General features: G+C 53.1%; 1 protein-coding gene across 4 annotated transcripts in view; it reads left to right on the top strand.

Moving 5' to 3' along the window:
* The first annotated feature begins 875 nt into the window (after positions 1 to 875).
* ACAP3 (ArfGAP with coiled-coil, ankyrin repeat and PH domains 3) overlaps positions 876 to 20,757 on the top strand; it is an 80,376-nt gene continuing 60,494 nt past the window's right edge. For 2 of the 4 annotated variants that reach the window (XM_080563881.1, XM_080563879.1), the window contains exon 1: positions 876 to 1,231. In XM_080563881.1, the coding sequence (XP_080420007.1) occupies positions 1,185 to 1,231 (47 nt within the window). In that variant the 5' untranslated portion in view covers positions 876 to 1,184. The remainder of the gene's footprint in view (positions 1,232 to 20,757) is intronic. The other 2 variants (XM_080563882.1, XM_080563880.1) reach the window with 1 other exon arrangement.

Below are 20,757 nucleotides of genomic sequence, written 5' to 3'. Positions count from 1 at the left end.
TGACTGGTGCAGTTTATGCTGTTCTCTGCGCGGTGCTTGATGGGTGGAGGATCCAAACTAAGCCCATTGTAATTAGTCTCATTTATCCATGCCAAATTACATTGCCATGTCCTGCAGCAAATGTGATCTGTTCCCATGGACCCACAAGCCCAGATGTTGCGTGATTACATTGGCTTCGGCGGAGTTACTGCAGATTTCCTGCATGGCTGATGGCAGCAGCAAATCCACTGTGTGCAGAAAATTAAAAACTAGATTAAGCTGTAACAGGATTGGTGCCAATCCTTTTGACACTACTGGTACGGGATTGCTGCGTGCATCCTATACAGGTCAATCTGTTTCCTCAGCACCCACAACGTGGTGGCAAACCCTATGTGCAGGCGAGGGGCTGCACCTCCGGCTGGCTGTTAAGTTTTTTACTAGTTTTCTGCCTATTTGGTCCTTTGGAGATCCCCAGTATCTGTTTGTAGTCCCAAGCTAGGGAAAAAAAATCAAGGAAACCTTGAAAAAAATAGGAAGACTTATACCTTGTATAGCCTTTAGCTGAGAAAACGGTCCCTTTGGTAGCTTGTATTTTAAATAGGGGGCTTTCTTGAGATTCAGCAGAATGGTTTTTTTTAAAAATCAAGATCATTCTGGCCAGAAATTATTTTTAACCACTGAATTAGCACGAGTCGGTGGCCGGCGGTAGGACCCGAGGGAGCGGGCGTGCAGCCGCCTCAGGGGAGGCTCGGGCTGGGTGTCAGGCACCGATTCTTCACCCAGAGGGTGGCCCAAGAGGGTGCCCAGGGACACGGGCAAGCCCTGAGCCTGCTGGACTTGGCGAAGGGCTCCAACCCTTTCGGGTTGGGATTTTGGGGGGAGGGCTTTAGAGGGGAGAAACCAAGGGTTTGGCAGGCGGGCGCTGCGCAACCCCCCCAGAACCGGGCAACCCCCCCCCCCCAAAAAAAAACTGGGCAACCCCCCGGAGCTGGCCAAACCCCCCCCCCCGAAGCTGACCAAACCCCCGGAGGTGAGCAAAGCCCCCCGGGAGCTTTGCAAAAGCAGCCCGGCACCAGCTGAGGAGCTTTGCCCGGAGCCCCCCGCCCGGCCCTTCCCGGTGGCGGCGGGGGGGCGGGCGCTGAGCCGCGCCTTGCTGCGCCGCCGCCGGGCGATGCGCTTCCTCCGCTGAGCTCCGAGCAGCCAGGATGACGGTGGAGTTTGAGGAGTGCATCAAGGACTCGCCCCGGTTCCGGTAAGCCCGGGGAGAAAGGGGGGCGGTGGAGGGGGAGAAAGCGGCGTTGCCCCAGGAATTTTTTTTTTTCTGGGGGGGGGGGGGACCCCAGCGCTCGGCGCTCCGGGATGCGGAGCCGCAGCTGGGGCCGCTTCGAGGAGCGGGTTGCTGCCGGGGGACAGCGCTGGGGAGCCCGGCTGGAGGAGTCTCCCCCCCCTAGGAGCACCCAGGGAGCACCCGGCGAGCACCCGGCGAGCGCCCGGGGAGCGCCCGGGGAGCCGGCGCCGAGACCCGCGGACATTTTCCGAGCGCTCCCATCCCCAGCTCTCGGAGGGCTGGGGGGGGGGGTGGGTTTAGCGGTCTTGGAGGAGGAATCCGGGCTCCGACAACACAAAGACTCGAGCTTGGCGGTGCTGCGTTTAAATCGGGTGGTTGCACCGATGCCCCCGGCTGCAGAGGAGCCTCCGCGGCCTGGGTGCAGATGCCAGGAGCATCCTGGCGAGGTGTCGGCATGGGGCAGGATGTCCTGGTGCTAGAAAGGGGGGAGCTGGCAGCTTCCACGGCCGGCGATCTCCCGCTGCTTTCCATACCGTGCTTGGATGGGGACAGAAGGAAAGAGACAATAGCCCGCACAAGCAAGTTGCTTGGACGTGTGGGCAGGGGCAAGAGTTGCCAAGGGAGCTCCCCTCTCAGCAGACGTGTCTCGTTGCACCTTCTCTGAACGGTTTTGTTTATTAAACGGAAGGTTTTGCATTTTCCTCCCGGTGCGTTTAAAAATAATTTCCTGGAATGCGAGCTCCGTACAAAAGGCTGCGGTGGCCTGGTGCCGTGGCTGCTCCGAACAATTGCCGTTCTCTGCAGGCGTGTGCGTGGCTGCGTGCAGCTGCAGGTAACGCAAATACCTGGGCAAGTGCCGCTCGTGGGGCGAATTTACCCCGGCTATGGGGATCTGCGGGGCTGGGGGAAGGGTCCTCCCCGCATTTTGATTCTAATTGCATGGTGAGATCCTGCTCTTGCTTGCTCCAGAGCTGTTTCTGAAGGTGTAAAGGACAGTACCGTGTGAGGTGACGGGCTGGTCTTATTTAGGTGTCCTGGGAGCTTTTGATTGGGAAAAAGTTAGATGCACGGATAGGTTTGCAGGAGGTACGAAGCTCCGTCTTTAAACCTGTGCTCGCTTAGCATCAATTAGGATTTATTCCCTTTTTTTTTTTTTAACTGTCATTTTACCCCATTGTGCTGCCGAGCATGTGAACTGCTCAGTGGCATCCTTCCAGCGCGGTGACTTCACTGTCCAGATGTCTCGTTCCACATGGCAGTGACCCTTTTCCCGGTGACGTCAGGGTTGATTGATATGTTTATTTATTTATTTTGCCTTTGGTGCGTGTGGGCTCCGGGCCAAGTTTCTTAGTATGCAGGCAGCATCATTCTGCTCTGTCTGCTCCATCCATAAAAACAAAACAGCCCTCAGAGCACTCTGCTGGACCTCTATCAAAAGCCAGTTATTTAAGCACGGAATTATGAACTATTTCCCCAATGGCTAGACACAGTCTGCCTGCTAAAGGGAGAACAAGAGATTAGGCTGGAGAAGTAAGCCTGTGCGTTTCAGGAGGGCTGCAATACGTATAGCAGGGGAATTTGTAACCGCTACCACTTGAAACAGTGACAAAGTACTGACATTTGCGGGCCTATAGCAAAACCAAAACCAAAATACAGTTCTTCAGACTTTCTCAAGGGGTACAGAGTTTAGTCTCCTCGTGTACTTTTCTTCCTCCCAACTCTTTAATTAGTTCTTGTGTTACAATTATTCGTTGATGGTACAAGAGAGCCCTTAGCTGTGTGTCAGGGATGGGCTTTCCTCCTAGCGCGGGGCAGAGATGCCTAGTAATGCATCCCTAAAAGCTTGCAACTATCGAAAACTAAAATACCATGCAAAATGAGCGACATATAAAAGTATAGATAAAAATGAGGCGAGAAAAGGTAGCACATCGCCCACCTCCTCAGCAGAGACTGAGACAGCAGCAGGTAATGTGACTTGCCCCTTGCCAGGGGAAGGCTCTGGGGAAGCGGCAAGAACTGACACGGGTTTCCCGTCGCGGTCCTCAGCCAGGAGAGTTTGTGTCGTGGTTTGCAAGAGCCTCGTTCCCCTCAGTGCTGAGCCCCGGGGATGATCGGATTGTTGTACAGAGGAGAAAGAAAAAAACCACCAAACAATTACATAGGCATGAACACACACTGTATCAGGCATCCCATAATAAGGCTACCAAACTAGTCTACTTTAGCAATCGGATCCAGTTGCACGTCAAAATAGTGAAAGCAGCGGTCGACACGCAGCGATCCGTCCCAGCCTCCTGCTTCGGAGGGACCAGTTGCTACAAAGAAAACTTTTATTTTCCATCCCTTCCGTGCGTGCAGCTCAGCAGGCTGGCAGCGAACCTTACTTCTGTGGGGCATCTTGTAGAGACACGCAGATTCTGTTCCAGTAAACAAATGTGAGTACCTTGAAAGACCAGTTCTAGCACATTTGAATGCAACCCGTCCATGCTGTGGCTTTCATCTCCCCGACCCGCGGAGCCCTCTGGTTAGCTAGCAGTAGCCTGGGAAATCTAGGAACCCATTTCTGCCTGGCTCCAGTGGTCGGGGTGATGCAGCGACGACCCCATTGCTGCCCGGCCCCGCGTTGACCCGATTTGTCGCGCTACGATGAGCACACTTGGCTCCCCCGTGCGAAATGGATGTCCTTGGGCAACGTCCCGAGGTGTACCCCCAGCTTCGAGCTTCGTCCCCTCCTCGCTCGGAGAAGCTGCTCGTGGTGCTCAGGGACAGGCAGGGACATCAACGCCCGACCCGGGTGTCAGCAACACTCGGGAGGATGAGGGTGGAGGAGGAACAAATCGCAGGGGTCGGGCCTGGCTGCAGCGCTCTGCGGGTAGGAAACCCCAAATGTCTCTGTGGTAATTCCCACGGGGGAGGGAAATAAGCGGTTATGTCCTTACCTAGCGCTGCTGGTGCTGTCGCCGTTGCTATTAATTAACCCTATTAATTGCTGAAAGGTCAGGGTTCCCTTCTGGACGTCCCTGAGGACGCTGTGTGTTGGGGGATCCAGCAGGCTCTGTGTGCTCTCAGCTGCTGGCGTCTTCTCGTGAGGACCTCCTGTGGCTGCCACCACCCGAGGGGACAGCCAGCAGCAGCAGCACCCCCCGTGCATCCAGCCGGGCCACCGAGGGACCCGCGTGCCTCTTGGAAGGGACAGAAAACCTGCCACTGAGGCAGAAGCTCCACCAGAGCAGGTCCTTGCCCTGTCTGAGGGCGCTGCCTGCACGGTCCTGTGGCTCTCATTGGGCAAAGGGAAATTCAGGCAAGGAATTCCAGCTCCTTGAAAGGTGCAAGGCAAGAAATTGCCGCTTGCCAGAGGAAAAGAAAGTGAAAAAAGCAAGTACCTTGAGAAAATACTTTCTAACTCCCACCAGGGTGTTTCAAACAGAACGGGAAGAATTAAAAGCACTTATTCAAACTGTTCTTGCTAGGTCTGATAACAGATTGAGGTAGAGGAGTTTAAAGCTGGCGTAACCAGTTTTAACGCGTCCGTGCTGTGTGAGCATGTGTTAGTGAAGGCCTCTGCAGAAAGATCTTCATAGCTTGTGTGATTTTTGGCTGGTGTTAATTGCCTCTGCACACCACTGACGTGCCGTTTGATGTCAGCCAGACTTACTAGCTGAAGTCACCTAAAAGCAAATTGAAATCACACCCAGAGTGGCCACAGGAAGACTTCCTCTGTTTAACTAAACCAGGTTAACAAAAAGAGCACAGGCATTGATTGGGAATTGTTTTTCGTTACACAAGGCTCCTTATGTAAGCAAGATCCCTGCTGCCGATTGCAGTCACAAGAAGATACGCCCACAGAGAGCTTCTCTTTGAATCGGAGCCTAATGAGTACAATTACCATCACTTGCTGTTTTACTTGCACGAGAGAGAAGATACTATCGCAAAAGCAGCAAGGCATTATCTGTATCAATCATGACTCCTGCCCTTATCTGTTTATTCCATTTCTCACTCTTTAGCACTGCGCTTCTAAAGTCACAGGGTCTGAAGTACGCGAAGGGGAGAGTCAAAGCAGAGGTGTCGCCGTCGGGTTGCTTCCTCTCGCAGCCGTGAGATGCTCGCCCTGTTTCAGCCGTCCGTCCTGTCCGTCCAGCCCCCAAATGTCTGTGCCTCAGCCTGGTGCCTTCCGCTCGCAGTGAGGCTTCGTGTCCCCTCCTGCCTTGCAGCCTCGCTTACTCAGCATCGTTCCAAAGTGAGCCCAGGCCTCAAATGGGACCATTACTGGAGTTGTACTGGGGGATGCTTTATGGCAGGGTCCGTCCCCAGTCTAGCAGGGCGGCTCGTCCCTCCACGCGTGGTTTTGTCGCCGCGTGCACTTGTTGTGCCATACCAAGGCTGTGGTTGTGGTGGCATCACCCCAAAAAGCCTGCTTGCTGAATGATTCTGCGCTGCATTTCAGCCGTGGCAGCTTCACAGCAGATCACAGCAGGGCCCTCGCATGGTGCAGGGCTTTTTTCCCCCGGAGGTGGTAACATATGGAAGCAAAAATCCCTTAATTTGTGGCTCCCTGACATCACAGCTGCCTTGGGAATCCTGAAGTGCTAAGGAAAAGCTGCAGTCCAGCCTGCGTTAGTGCAGGCAGATCTGAAGGTGGTTATTCATTTATTCAGTCATCGTCAGGGAGACTCCCCAAGTAGCAGAGAATCGCCTGGGCGAGAACTCAATTGAGATCTCTGGGTTGGCGTCCTAAATGGTATTTCATGCCAGATTTTTGGCAAGCAGTTTCCTGAGTAGCTTTGACCTGTGAACTGCACGAGCGGAGTATCCCAAAGGGCCGAGGGTCTGAAGCTAGAACCCCCCGGCTTCCTCCCAACGCTCCAAATCAGCAAGGGAATTTTTTGGTGTGGTTGCCAGGATAAAATTGGCGGAAGACAGAAGCCGGGAGTTTGCAGTGGATAGCATTAAATGCTGAAATGTGGTGTCTGAGCCTGCTCATGGGAGATGGAGCTCACAAGTTTCATGGTGTAGCACGCAGACAAGGGGAATTTTGGTATTCCATAATTTGGCAAATTGTTAGCTTAATAACCCCCGTGGAGCGTGCTTTGCTGTGTGACTGTGTATGTACCTAGTGAGGACGTTTGCAAACTGAAATGTTCCTGGTTGTCTGACAGATCAGCGTGGGAGCTGGAAGTCGCTTTCCTTTTCAGTAGCTGTTCCTCCCCGTGTCCTTCTGCTGGCTGGGATGCGTGTGGCTTGCGGGGAAATGAAAATCACCTCTTCAGTCACTCTTCTGACATTTTTCTCTCTCCCCGGCTCTCCTTCTGGTTGCCGTGAGATAAGCGTAAGGAGAAAGCTCTTCACTCGGAGTGATCCCAGAAGTTTTGCTGGGTGTAAGCTTCGTCTCTCACATGCTAAGTATGGTTTTGCCTCCTGGGATGGCCAAAAGCCACCGAGAAAGCCAAGGTCAGAGTTTCACCAGCTGCTAGTTGTCTAGCTGTAATAAGGAACGTAAGAGGGCTGCAAGTTGGTTGGCAAAGCTTGCTAAAGGGGGTAAAAACAAAAGAGCAATAACCCTGTGGTGGAAGAGGGTAATTAGACCCAGAGGTAATGCGGCGGAGAGATGCTGATGCTAGCTAATCTGTGCTGTTGAGATGATCTGTGGGAGAGCCATCCCTTCTTCCTCGCGGAGTGCCACATGCCTCAGTAGCTGAGCTTTGCTGGTCGCCTTGGCACCACGCAGCGCCTCCGGCTTCCAGTCCCGGTCCTCGAAGGACTGCCGTGTGGCCGCGTGAGCACACCCAGGGTAAGAGTTCAGCGAACCACTGCTTGCGGTAGCCTCGTTCACGTGGGCTCTCAGCAGGCTCCTGCTGAAACGAGTGTCACTGCACAGCTGGCGAGCTGCGCAGCCTAGGGATGGCTCCGCGGCCTTTGCCACGCACACCGATGAAACTCGGGAAGCTAGAGGTGATGGGAAGCAATGCTGTAGAGTCTGCCCACCCTCGTGCAGATACATGGAGCTGTTGACAGAGCCGGTTTCCCCGCCAGCTTGCGTCTTCCTGTAGCCTTTGTAGAGTAAGACAGTGTTAATTGCTGCACCTCGAGGTGCCTGAAATGGCTGACCACGTAACGCCTCGACGCTAAGCCTCCGAAACTGCCCTGTTCTCCAGGGGCGGTGGGAGAGCAGAGATGGGGAAGGAAGAATGAAAATCAAGCCCAAGAGCTTTGCAATCCCAAGCTCTTCTGAGCAGGCGGCGGTCTCTTTAAAACCTGGTTTCATAACACTGAAATTTCAGCCACAGTATTAATTTTTTTGCAGCAGGAAAGCCAATGCAACCATGAGGTTTTCTGGCTTCCCAGCACTGGCTTTGCTTAAAAAAAGCAGACTGCTGCTGGCTTTGGGAGTCCAGTTAGCTGGGAGAAAGAAAAGAGCCCTAGAAACAGCCCTGCAGTCCACATTTGGTTGAATTTTGGGGACAGGTCGGATATCCCTGGAGCAAGAGTTCCTGCTTGCTTGCAGCTCTCCTGTACCTCACAGGGCTGTGTTCTGATTTCAGACATCTGTAGAGATTCTTGGCTCCTGTTCCCCAAGTGTTTTGTGCACGCACAGGTTGCTAGCTCCTCCTGTAATGAACGTGGTTCCTGTCTTCTGTAAAGCTTGTTTCAAAACGGGGTGGAGAAAAAGCAGGAAAAAAAGAAGGCAGATTCAGCTCGGTGCTGACTCCACGCCGTGCAAACTTCTCCTGTGCGGGAAGGAAGAGGAAGCACGAGCTCTTTGACCAGCAACTGCAGACTTGGAGGGAGAGGGGGAAGCAGGCATCCTGGCCAGCACAGGAGGTTGGGGTTTTACCTGCCAGTAGCTCTCTAATTGCTTCTTCCTCTTCTTTGAGGCACTGCCGAGCCTGCTCTGTTAAGATCTTGGAAGCAAGTCCAGGAGTTTGAGCTACAGCACTCCCTGTATGTCGGAGCACTGGGGAACTGTGTCTCGGTCCCAGGCCAAGGGGATGGAGGCCATGGCTTAACCACAGCCCCAGGAGATGTGTATCTGCGTGGAGGTGAATTGTGTACGCAGCAGCTGGAGCGTGAGCTGCCAGCCCCGCTCCCTGGAGGACCCCAGAGGGCTGGGAGCAGGGCTGGGATGCTGAATAATTATTCCCGTGGACTGGGAGGGTGGAGGCTGATTTCCTGCAGCCCCACCGCGTCCATTCCTAGCTGCAGGCCAGGCTGGCCCTCGGCCCAGGAGGAGCTGCCCGCAACTGCAGGCACAGCTCCCATCGTGGCCAGCCCTGGGAAAAGCGTCGTGCGTAATGTTCTGCCCATTGTGCGGGCTGCTGGCAGGGAGGGAAAAGGGTTCCTGCTTCTACTACAGCGTCAGAAAAAGGGAAGGGTCTGCTGGAGCCCGTGCTCCTTCAGGAGGCCGAAGAGCGAAGGCTCTTTTCGTGTCTGTTTTGTGCGCTTGAAGGCCACTCGGAACTGATAATCCCCAATCTATTTTGCAATGGCAGCCAGGTGGCGGGGAAACTGGCTCTGCCGCTAGTCCCGTGCGTATGAGCGGAGCCCAGGCACGCAGGCATCTGCCCTGACAAACCAGGTGAGCCAACGCCAGCGCAGGTCAAAGAAGCAGTGAGTAAGCCGCACATGTTGCTGCAGGAGCCGATCGCTCCTCTGAGCCACGGCTCCCAAACGAAGAAAACAAGGCACGGTAATTGCCCCAACCTCGTGGCAAAGCGCTCCAGCCTTGTTGCGTGGCGGGGCGCACGGCAAGGCGTACCGGGGAGGGTTTGTTTTACAGCAACCCACCTGCAGGACTTGTTATTTTTGCATCTTGCGGTCTCCTTTGGCCTCTCAGTTTGCAGAGGAGGGAATTCAGCTCACAGCCCTTGACGTCTAAGAAGGGAGAAAGGAAAAAAAACAGCGGGAAGGTTGGATGTGCTCTCACAGCCCATCCCAACTGGACACAAGGTTAGCCGAGCGCAGCGTGTACATCTACAGCGGCGTGCCCCCAAAATTGCATTCTTGTCTTGCTTTACCCTATCTGTGAAGACGTTTGCAGGGGAAGCGTGCTTTGCTTATGTGCCAGCTCCCTTTTGGGAGGCCAAGAGCATTCTGGTGCTCCGCTGCAGCGAGCCATCACTCAATTTACTGGGGACTAACCCCCACATGTGGTCCCTGAGAGTAACTGTTGTGCTGCAGGACTTTGCCGGACGTAGTGTGGTCTGTGAGTGGGGGAGCGGCGCAGAGGCAAAGCAGCATATTCGTTACGGGGGATTAAAGGCGTGATGTCAGGGTTCATGGGTGGCACATCCCCGAGTGGAGTGCTCATTCATTCCTTAAATAAGCACAGAGTGGCACAGTCTAAACAGATTATATAACATCAGGGAGTGAGATAATCCCTCCTCTGCATACCCGCTCTGCTTCGTCACACTACAGCGAGGCTGAATAAGTTCCCTACCCTTTATTAACAGCAACAGCTCGTGCGAACACGTGTGTGAGTGCACATGTGCACGTGCAGCGTTTCCAGGGGTTGGGTGCATCGATACGAGGATATTTTACGGGGGTAAAATTTAGCTGAATGGCCGACACGTCCGTGCATTCAGATCCACGCAGAGACAAATATATAGCTTGTAGTCCTTTGTCAGCATCCAAGCAGCTGTGCCAGTCTTTATTTAACACCGCACAGAGGAGACAGACATATGGTTCTGTCTGCTGAATCGCCGAACGTCGTCGGGCCGAAAATACAGTTCCCTACATATGCAGATCTTACAGATATATATAGCTGCAGGGAAGCGCATCTCCATGGGCACAGGGAGCAGCTGAAGGGGATCTATCAGAGCTCCTAGGACAAAGAAAAGTTATGCAAGCGTACACCCTCGTGGCTTGCTTCGAGGCCCTTTTATGCCCACGCACGTGAGAAGAACACCCGCGGAACATCACCGCGGTCCTGCTGCGTTTGCAGGGCCGGGGTAAGGTAGGATCCCCCGTAACTCCTTGCAGGACGTGGCTGTCGAAGCCTGCCCGTTGCTGTTCCCTCTCCCTTCCAGCATCCCCGAAACAATGCAGTTTCCCACAGCTCGGTTTCTTTTCAGAACATCGCCCCTTTGTCCTCCCGGCTAAACCCAGATTTTGGCAGGAAATGTGGATTTGTCCCCACCCCGCGACCTCGCCCCAGGATGTAGGAAACGGCCGCAGGGACAGCGCTGACACAGCAGGAGGCCCCTTCCCCTTCCCCTTCCCTTTCCCCTTCCCCTTCCCACACACTTCCCAGCTCCCCTCCTTGCACGGGCTGCAGGCTGCCCTTGTTTCGGAGCCCGACGCCGGAGGGGAGAAGGCAGCAAGCTGAATTTGGAGAGCGACACCTGCCTGAAGTGCTCACAGGGCGTCATGAAACCAGTTCGGCCAGGCGGAGCTGAGGAGCTGGGACTCATGCTGGCTCTTGATGTCCCACTGACTCATCCGAATGCGGAGATAACGCACAAAGAAGCCATGGGACGGCGGCAGACAAGTCGACAGCACCGAGACGCTGGCCGGCTCTAAGCTGATACATCGTGTATGGTGGTGGCTGGGAAAAGGCTCCTCTCAGGACCCAAGCTGCTGTAGCCTCTGGGCTCATCTTTAATCTTCGCTTGTGTTCACCGCAATTATTCCTGCTTTAATATTGCAGCCTGGGTCAGAGGCGCCAGCGCAGCCGGGACACGTGGAGGTGGGGGCAAGCAAGCCCCTACCCTCTGCAGAAGGAGGTTAATGGCTAATGTTTTGCATTCCGTAATGTCACCGGAATTGATCGCAGAAAAGCAACCCCGGTACTTCCCCGCTCTCTGCACGGGTCGGTAACACGGATGTACCCGTTTCCCCCAAGGCAGTGGGAAAAACAGGCTTTCGTGCGCTGCAGTGCACAGGCGTGCAGGTTGTGCTGAAGTGCAGACACCAGAGCGTCCCGGGGTGGAGCTGAAGAGAGCTGGCTGCACGCAGGGAGAGGGAAGCTGCTGGGAGTGAAGGTTGGCTTAAAAATAAACCGGGAAAGGGTCAGTAAAATGGCAGCTTCTGTCTCACCCAGGGGAGATGGGCGTTGGGGAAGCGCCCTTTGAAAAGGTGCCTGGCCTCTCCCCGTGCTTCTTGTGCTCCACGCTTCTCTACCTGCAGTTCTGAGCTCTGTGGGATGAGACGAGATGTGTAAGGTGAAACCAAGAAGGGTTTGAGGTTTCCAGCTAGATTTTCAGTCCCCACGGTGGGAAAGGACGGAGGACGGGTATCTGTGAGTCCTACAGGGCTGCACGCTGTTGTTCTGACCCTTGACTTCGTGCCTCAATCCTTTTTCTGCTGCTGGGGCCTGGACCCTACAATGCCAACTTTGTTCTCCCTTGCCAGGACCACATGATCCAGCACAGAGAACCTATTAATTTTTGCTCCAAGCAGCATTGGTCCCCATTTCCTGCCCAGTGGTTCCCTCCACCCCCAACACTTGGGTTTTTTGTGTGGGCTGGGGAATTTCCTCCTTGTAACTATCTTATCTCCGGGGCATGGCCCAAGACAGCATCGGGTACGCACCAGGACAACAAAATTCTCCCTGCAAGGATGATTTGTTGGCTGAAACACGATGGTCGTGGGACTGTGCATGGGGAGCTGATAAGCAATCTGCAGCTGGTGAAAGTCCTGCCGTCAGGAAACATTTGGCACTGCCGGGAGGGTGCGAGCAGCACCCAGCTCTCCAGGGGCTGAGGACCCTCCCTCGGTGCCCCCAGCACTTCTGCTGCCAGCCAGGGTGAGACCTTTGGTGCCTTTGGCAGGCAGCAGCACAGGAAAAGCCTTTCAGGCAGGGACAAAGGGAGCGGAGAGGTTGGGGAGCTCCGTGGAGAGCCAAGGCCCAGGGGAGGGGGAGAGAAAAGGAACAGGGAGCGTTCGGTGCTGAAGGAGATGCCTGCTGGGGGGCTGAGCTGAGCTGCCGACCGGGGCAAGTCTCAGCAAAGCCTGCGGGACCTCGTCCAGCCCTGGTGGGAATCGGATGCCGCTGGGTTCATTCTGGGAGAAGGCAGACTCGTTTATAGCAGTTTTTTTGATAAATCCATTTTGCTTTTAAAAGAAAGCTAAGGTGCTGTCCTGGGGAGAGGCATGCCCGCGTAGTGCTTCTTTCTTCGGCTCAGGAAGGAATATTCCCGTATGCAGCCATCGCGCTGCAGTTTCCATATTGTCGCTGCAAAAGCTTAATCCATGCAGGTGGAAATGTTTCCTGATGGGCATACAAGGCACTGCTGCTCTGAAGTCACTCAGCAAGCTGAATCGAAGTGTGAGGACAGAAACCATCCCTCATGGGGAAGTGCAAATGACCGACCTGACGAAATCTTGAGGGTGGACGATGCTTGGTCATCAGCATGCCTGGTCCTGGGCACGCATCTCACTCGGGTCCTTCTTCGTGGAGCTTGCCAGATGGATCAACTAGCTCGAGAGGCTCCAATAAGGCAAGTTACCTCTCCCGCTTCCTGCTCTTGACAAACACAGCTGGCCAGGTCAGCACAAAGCCAGAGCCAGAAATGCGTGTTGAGGAGAAGCCATCTGCCTGCACGGTCCGGTTGGCCTGTCAGGCGTGGTGTGGTGCCTGCTGCCTCAGCCTGCTTGCCCCTGAGGAGCTTCTGGATATTCCCTTCTTCAGCACTCAAAGTCCTCGCTTGCATGTTTCATCTGGGTGATGTTCCAGGAACAGAAGTGCTCCGTGTGATGCTCTCAGAGGCCTGGAGAGCGCTGGACTGCAGGAGGGCAGCTGCCCGTGCAGATTGCAGTGCAGAGAATTGTCTCCCTTCCTGTAGTTTTCTTAAAGTGTGTTAGAGACATGGTGCTACGATCTACTGCACGCTGAAGAAAAAGAACATTCACCAGTTTTGCAGCTGACATCTTCTGCAAAACAAATATTCAGAACAGAAAGGTAGAGATCCTTCAGTCTGCCAGCCAGAAGAATTGCTAGCTGTCAGCAGAAATGGTGCTGAGCTCTGATCAGCAAGAATAACAAAGCTTCAAAACAGAGATCCTCACGTAACTACCACAGAGCAGCTTCCACCTGTGGATTCTTCCATGTTTGGGGTATTTCTTCTTCCATTCATGCCTGGTGAGAGCTCTTCAGTGACTAAATAAGGAGGAGGGAGGATGCTGCAGAGGGAGTTCAAAGCGGGCACTAAAAATGACCTGTGCCTCTGCTTGGCTGCCTCTTACATGGCCTCTAGTCATCCCTGGGATGTGCACCTGTCTTCCTTGGTGGAAACTGGCCAGGGAGTGCTCAGGTTCTCTGAAAATGAACAGAATTTTGTAGCATGAGCTTAATGCAGTTTCGATGCCTCACTTCAGAGTGGAAGTTGGCAAGGTGTGCGACAGAATGTGCCAGGTCTGAGCTGGAAGTAATTCCTGTGTTTGTTTTTGTAAGAGGGGATGAGGGGAAGGTACTTACCTGTCTCGATGCAGCCACACAGCTTCCTTTGTAACCTACAGAGGCTCAGGACGGAGGTGTACGATAATAAGCCAAGTTAACTGAGCTGCCCTGGCAGCCAGATGTTCTCTCCTACTGAACACATCATCATCAGTTGCTTTGCCAATTCATCAGCACAGTGCTCGGGGCTGCTCGTTCCACGCGGCGAGTCCATCGCTCGGAGGTGCTCAGCTCAGCATCAGCTGCACAACGACTTCTAACGGACCGGAGGGGACAGGGACAACGTTGAACGAGAGATGTCCCGACTGCTTTGGCAAGCAGAGAACCCCCTTTGCCTGTAGGATGGTGGCTTTTTTTTTTTTGATTTACTGTCAGCCTGTGGAACCCCGGAGAAGTAGCTGTTCCTCATGGGTTTTACCAGAGGTCGCGCAGACATCTGCGTGCTGCTGGGCTGAAACCCCCAAAAGGGCAGCGTAGACAAGAGGCGCTGCCCCAGGGAGGCAGTCTGGTTCAGGGCTGTTTCCTGACCTCGTCCTCACAAGGTCCGCTTTCTGATGGGGTTTTCCCTTCCACGCCCCAAACCAGCAGTATTGTGAGAAGGGTGCTGTGACGTTGCAGGGCCGCTTCCCTTTGGTTTCAACATTTCAGAAGCTGCTCAAGTGCTATGGGCAGAAGTAGGAAACGGTCTGCTGCAACGGCAGCCAGTATTGCCCCCCCGGGGTGGAACGACGAGTGGTGAGCAGTAAACTGCCACCTGCACTGCGTTTCCTCTCTGCTTCGTGTCTGCCTTCTCATCTGCAGATCGGGCACGGCTTGACGGGGAAAATCCAGATGCTCGAGCGAGAGACCCAGATGCTCGAGGTGCTGTTGTCTCCTCGAACGTTTGGCCGTGGGTTACAAAAGAGAAGGAAGCTGAGGGGGAAACCTATTATCATGAGATACATTACATAAGGAGTGCATTAAAGGAGCTAAGGAGAGATTTCATCTTTAAGCCATTAAATCCTAGAGTAATTTAGGTTGGAAGAGACCTCTGGAGGTCATCTAATCTAATGCCCTTCTCAGAGCAGGTCCAACAGACCGTGCTGCTTAGTGCCTTGGTTCTACAGGGGCTCAGACCAGCTGCCAGAAAGCAGCGATTCAGTGAATGGAAAAGTACTCAATAAACTCAGATACCTTCCTAAATACTAAGAGGCATTTTGGTAATTTGAACATAAAGGAGAAGCAACGCTGGAAGAAGCCTGTCCTTGTGTATACGTAGCAGAGTGCATAAAAGCCACGTCTGTCTTTGTCTGGCTCTTGAAGACAGACAATGCCAGTTTTGGCTAAATATTAATGTACTAATTTCAAGTTTGCAGAGCACTGTGCAACCAAAATATGAAGTCTTATTCATCTTGCTTCAAAACTCTGTCTAAACATACACCTCCAGCCGCTCCGCAGGAGGGTAAGAGCCATAAACTGACATTTAGCATGTTTCAGATGAAGAATGGGATGCTTTTATAGTTGTGCAAAACATGTGCAAAACATTATGAGCATTGTTACCAAAGCTAGAGCTAAGCTAAGCGTAGGCACAGAACCTCGTCGCCCATGAGAAGACGTGCTGGAAACTGTTCGAAGGGATTGGATAGCCACATCTAGCCTCCTTGAAAAGACAACAAAATAAAACACCGAATACCAGGAAAATGTCTTACATAAATGTAAATCAAAGGAGGGCTTCGACAACAGAGGGTTGGCAGCAGAAGTGCAGGAAAGCAGCGCATTCATCATTTCTCTGGCATATTCGCATGTCAAAGGCAAGCCACAGAAAATACTGGTGGGTTCGGTGCTGTGTGTTGGGTAATGACCCGTTGCCCTTCTTTAACACCCTGCGCTCAAGAGCATCAAACAGATCCCCAGCCGCCACCAAACGCCCAAGCTGGGAAGTAATTAAGGTACAAATTCCCCTTTGGTTTAGAAATGAAGACACAAACTGAAAGACAGTTGTACAGCACTCGTTCAGCACGAACGACTTGTGTTACTGAGAGACGAATTGTTTATACTGGTGGGACCAGACGTGTTATCCTTGGGTCCTTTGCAACCTGCCGGAGGTCATGCAGAGCCACACTCTATCCGTCCCAAATCCCGCCTATCAGTGCTGGGAGCAGCACCTAGAAATATGGGCTGTGAGCCGCCCACCACCCCGCTTACCAGACAGAGCAAACCTTCCAAGATCGGGGAGCGAACCAAGCTCGAAATGTTCGTGAAAAATTCCGCACCGCGCTCCAAACCAGAACAGAAGTGTCACGCCCGCTTGAGATGAGACAGCACTCTTAATATCAATGCCAAGATTTTCAGGGAATACCAGATGAGTCAGAAATTAAATCCTCCCCAAATCAAAATGAACGTAATCAATGAATATTTGATCGTTTTTCCACCTGTGTATAATGCCAGCTACTCACGGGGAGGCAGAACTCACTGAGGACTGGCAGTTTTCTCACGTTAAAGCCATCCCATTCCCCACACGAGAATGAAGCCATTCTCTGCTGCAGTTGCCCTGAACATAGCAATGCGTAAAGGGTCACGACTGAGCACATGTAAATGTACATCACCATCTTCACTAGATCTTTTTTTTTTCTTTGCAGGAGGTTTGTAGCAAGAAAACTGCAGAGAAGACTGTACAAAGAAGTTTAGACTAATAGCAAAAGCTTTAAGTGAGGGCTCAGCTCTGGCTTTCCGCTGTGTTTATTTGCAAGTAATATTTATGTTCACCAGCAAGCAAAATCAGGAATTTGGGATGCTGTGACTGTATGGTTTTCAAGTGCAGGGCTGAAAAATGCTTACAGTGAGCTGTTGTTGTCTGTGCTCCCCATCTGACTCTGATGGGAACTGTCTGCGTGAGCACTGCCTGCCCCGACGTCCCCCCCTACCAGCCGGTGATTTGTGCTCACATCCCAGTGAAAACCAGATCTGAGCAAGCTGTTTTTCGTGTCTTAATGCACTTTCCGTGTTTTAATTGTTTGTCTGCTTGGAGGTTCTTGTAGCATTTGAAAGCTGGGCTGAGACCACCTCGGGCTGCTCTTCTCTGCGGACCAGCAGGCTGGTGGCATGTGCTGGCTGCAGGAGCTCGCTCTTAGCAAAGGGGTACAGCAAACCCCATCGTGCAGCAAGGAGCTCGGAGTCGAGTCGGCTTCTTGTAGTTCTTCAGCAGAAAGGAGCTGGAGCTGGTGGATTTGATGACAAGTTCAAGTGTTCGAGCAGACGTCGAGCCCAAAAAGGCAAAGAATTTTTTCAGTGGAGCCTTTGGGTAAACCAAGTGAGAGTAAAGCAAGGAGGAGAGAGACAAGGACCCTGCGTCTCGTAAGCATCTCAGTTTCACTTACATCAGCACAGCTTCTGCTGCCCTACCTCTGTTTTTTAGTGTAGAAAACTCTCTCCTGCTCCCGGGATCAAAAAGCATTGCCATGGCCTTCCACATCTGCATCATGCTTAGAGCCATCTGCAGAGAGATTTTACTCAAGATTAGAAATAGAGCTTATTCCATTATCCTGGAACAAAAATAGGAGACTCAACCCGCTAAACACAGCCCTTCTCTTGCCATTTTCTCCATTAAGCAATTGGTACAGTTTATCCTGAAGACAGATGCATTTTAACGATGAACAAAATCCCCTCTGCGCTCCTCAGTTCACAAGAGTGACAGCAAACAAATTGCTATTTACAAAACATAACATGAGCCTCAGATAAGGTAATAAAAGCAATTCTGTTCGTTTAAAATGACTTAAATGTGAGTGGCTTGCATAATCTGTTTTTACCTAGGTTCCTCTCACTTGTTCAAGGCACAGCTTAAACCTCAGCCTGAGCCAGCAATTTCCACAGGAAGATCTGCAGGGCTGCAGGAAATGAACCCCTCTGGTTCACCAAAGAGAGAAGCAAGAGGAAGAACACAGCTAGCGTGTGGCAGGAGCTGGCGATCTGAGAGCAAAATAGCTGCGGGCTGCACAGAAATGGTTAAAGGAACAGGTAGCAGACAGCACCGCTGCTCCCGTGAGTACACGTGGATCAGGCTGGAGCGCGGAATTAGCATCACACTCACTATAAATAGATTTATGTGGGCCAGAGGCAGTCTCGGCCTTTTTGGCCAGAACCACGAGTCACCTTTAAACGAAGCAGATCCTGGCTGCGTTCAGCCTTCAAGGCGCATCAGCCTCGACCACAACCGAGGGCTGGTGGGAGGAGAATAGAGCGGGTCCTATCACGAAGCCAGGGACACTTCCCAGGCAATTTGCTTCCCGTGACCTGGCTGCCGACCAGGTCGCTCGGTGAGGATGCAGAGCTGTAGCAGGCTCTTTGCAAAACTAAACCGAACCAACCACAGTTTCCTGTGTCATCCAAAGTCCCACAACAAGCGAGCAAAGGACACCAGGGCTGCATTGTTTCACTGTGCTTAGCAGGGTTTTTTTTTCTCGTTTCACTGCCAGGAGAGTCTCTTCTTGCCCTGAGGGGCAAACAGCAGCAGTGTGGTCCTGCTCCCAGCAGAGCTGGGCTTCTTGGAGGCCAACAACCATCGTGCTCGTGTCCCTGCAGGTCGCAGTGGCTTTGCACAGTCATTCTGGACCACCCCAGACTGCAAGCACCGGCAGATAAAGCAAGCAGTGCCTCCCAGACCGAGTGCTACCCGCTCACCGCCCTTCAAACACCGGCTCTTCTCAGCCTTTTCTCCCAGCCCACGGCTCCCCTTTAGGGTTACTCTTGGCAGGGTTTAGCCCTCTCCTGGTAAAAGGTTTTTATTTATTATTATGCAACTACAGAAGAGGCAACAGAGGGGTTGGAAAGCAATGGAGAATATAGATACGGACGTATGTATGTATTCCTTGAAGGAGGGGAAGAGCTTTAGGTGCCCTGACCCTCAATTTCCCCTCGGTCCCGTGCCTTGGAGCAGCCAAGGTGGAGACGTGGGTTAGTGCTCGCTTTGGGGCCGCTTTGACAGGTTCCCCGCTCCCTTTCCCCAGCCCCTCGGCCCATCCTAGTGTCTGGCCTTTTGCAAGTTCTCTCTGGATGTTATGCTTTCCTTCTGATTTATGGTTTCCTGTGGGCTCGGAGGAATGCGAGGCAGGAGCAGCGTTCTGCTTTGTCACTTGTGAGCAGAAAGGGAAATGGAGATTAGCAGCAACAGGTCTTGGGTTTCGTGGAGGTTTGCAGGCTGACGGCAGAGCTTCGGGAAGGAGCAGAGCTACCCCGTGGTGGTGGGCCAGAGGCTGGCTGCCTTGCTCGAGCGGAGAGGGCAGCGAGCCCCAGAGCAGGCTGAACTCATTGCAGCCATTGTCCTCATTCAGCAAGAGCACAGACCCGGGTCTGTGCCGTCAAACACAAAGAGCAGCCATCCCTTTCTCGGTCCAGATGATTTTTATTTTAGATAGTCTGAATGTGCAGAAACCCTCCGCGAAATAGAGCAAAGGCCACAGCGAAGACTTGGCAAGCAAGCAGCGCGAACCTTCCCTTCTGCAGCAGATCTGAGAATAAACGAGTCACCGCACAAAGGGAGCCTTAGAAATGCAAAGATAAAGAACACAGAAACCAGGATACCGAGTGTTATTACTGCATATCCTCCAGGAACATGTGGTGTTTTCGTAGCGCCGTTGGCTCATCCCGGTGTCTGAGGTGGAGTCAAAAGCCCCGGTGGAGCATTAGCTGGTGAGGTGAGATGGTTCGGGGTATGAAGTGCCGGGTTTGAGCCCCTTTGGTTCGGGGTTGGATGGAAGGCCGAACGAAATGCCTTTTTGGTCGGTCGGTGTGTCACAGTCACCAGGTTTGACGAGGTTTTTGTCGGTTGTTTTCCAAGTCAGGCCTGTGTGATCTCAGGGATCGAGAATCCAGGGCTGTGGCTTGGCCTTGACTCAGCCTCAAATGAAAGCCAGGCACTCCTCCCCACGTGAACTCTGTCTCCTTGGCCTGCCTCTGGCCAGGACATCTCATCCAGGACCCCACATTCTCGCCGTGATGTACCCCTGCGTGTCAGACCCGTTGGGCTCCCTGCCTTTTGAGCTGGAGTGGGGAACGCTTCCACGTGGGGATCTTCGTAGGCTCCTCCACGAGCTGTCCGTAGGTCGGGGTCTCTGACCACAGCCTGCTTGCTCTCAGAGGCCGCAGACCCCTTCCTCTCTACCACTCGCCATGCAAAGCGCGCCGTGTCTGTGTGAACAGCACCCTTGGCCTGGCAGATCCCCGTCGGGCGCCCGCGAGGGTTGGGTCTGCAGGCGGATACCCAGCAGCTGCCTCCTGCCAGCAGCCCCGGGCTGCCTGGCCGAAGGGACGGCGTGCTTTCATCCCTGGTGCTCAGCGAAGTGGGAGCAGCGGTGGGTCAAGGTGTGCCACCCCTGGGTGCAGGATTAGTGCCAACACTGGCTGGAGGGGTTTGGCTCCTGCTGTTACTATATGGGCGGAGAAGAATGGTCAGCAAGGCCGTGCAAGCGTCTAGTTTAATGCAATCTCCTTTCCACAGCTAGCCTAATGCATTGCTGTCCTCTGACTGTATGGAGGGGCTGACAGTTCCTCCCACCATTTCTCCACCTGTTCTCCTGTTTCCTTATTACAGGCCCGAATCCAGATGTGGTAGGTGCAAGGTAGGCAGGGAATGTTTCTTCCCAGCGTTGCCTGAATCATTTTGCCACCCTGTGTGTGCAAGCTCATTGTTGGGTCCATTATGTACCAGCTGCATGCTTGAGAACATCTGGCTTCCTTCCCAAATTCCGGTCTCGTGGCAAGACATACTACTTCCAGCTTGCTTTTGTTGTTCACCTTTTATTTCTTTACAGAGATTTTGAAGTATCTGGCAGGCAGTGCAGAGTGCTGAGGGATCAGGAGGATTCATTCTGTCGTTGGTTTGGGAATTGTGCTTTTGGTTTGACTTCCTTGGGTCACATTACTTCTCCCGTGCCTCAGTTTCCTTCTCTTTACCTGCCCTACCTACTTAAATTCACTGGAGCCTATGTCACTATGACAGCCTCTTTTCTGTGACACTGTATAACCTCAAATATGTAGGGGTTTCAGTATGCTTGGAGAATACAGATGCTGCTGCAAGTAGTGCCAACAAGAGTGTCCTTCTCTTCCCTCGCTTTGCAGTGGGTGTGTC

The sequence above is a fragment of the Anser brachyrhynchus genome, assembly GCF_964034855.1.
Source record: "Anser brachyrhynchus genome assembly, chromosome: 21".
NCBI classification, from domain to species: domain Eukaryota; kingdom Metazoa; phylum Chordata; class Aves; order Anseriformes; family Anatidae; genus Anser; species Anser brachyrhynchus.
Note: the sequence above shows the minus strand (reverse complement) of the source record. Positions and strands in the feature narration are given on the sequence as shown.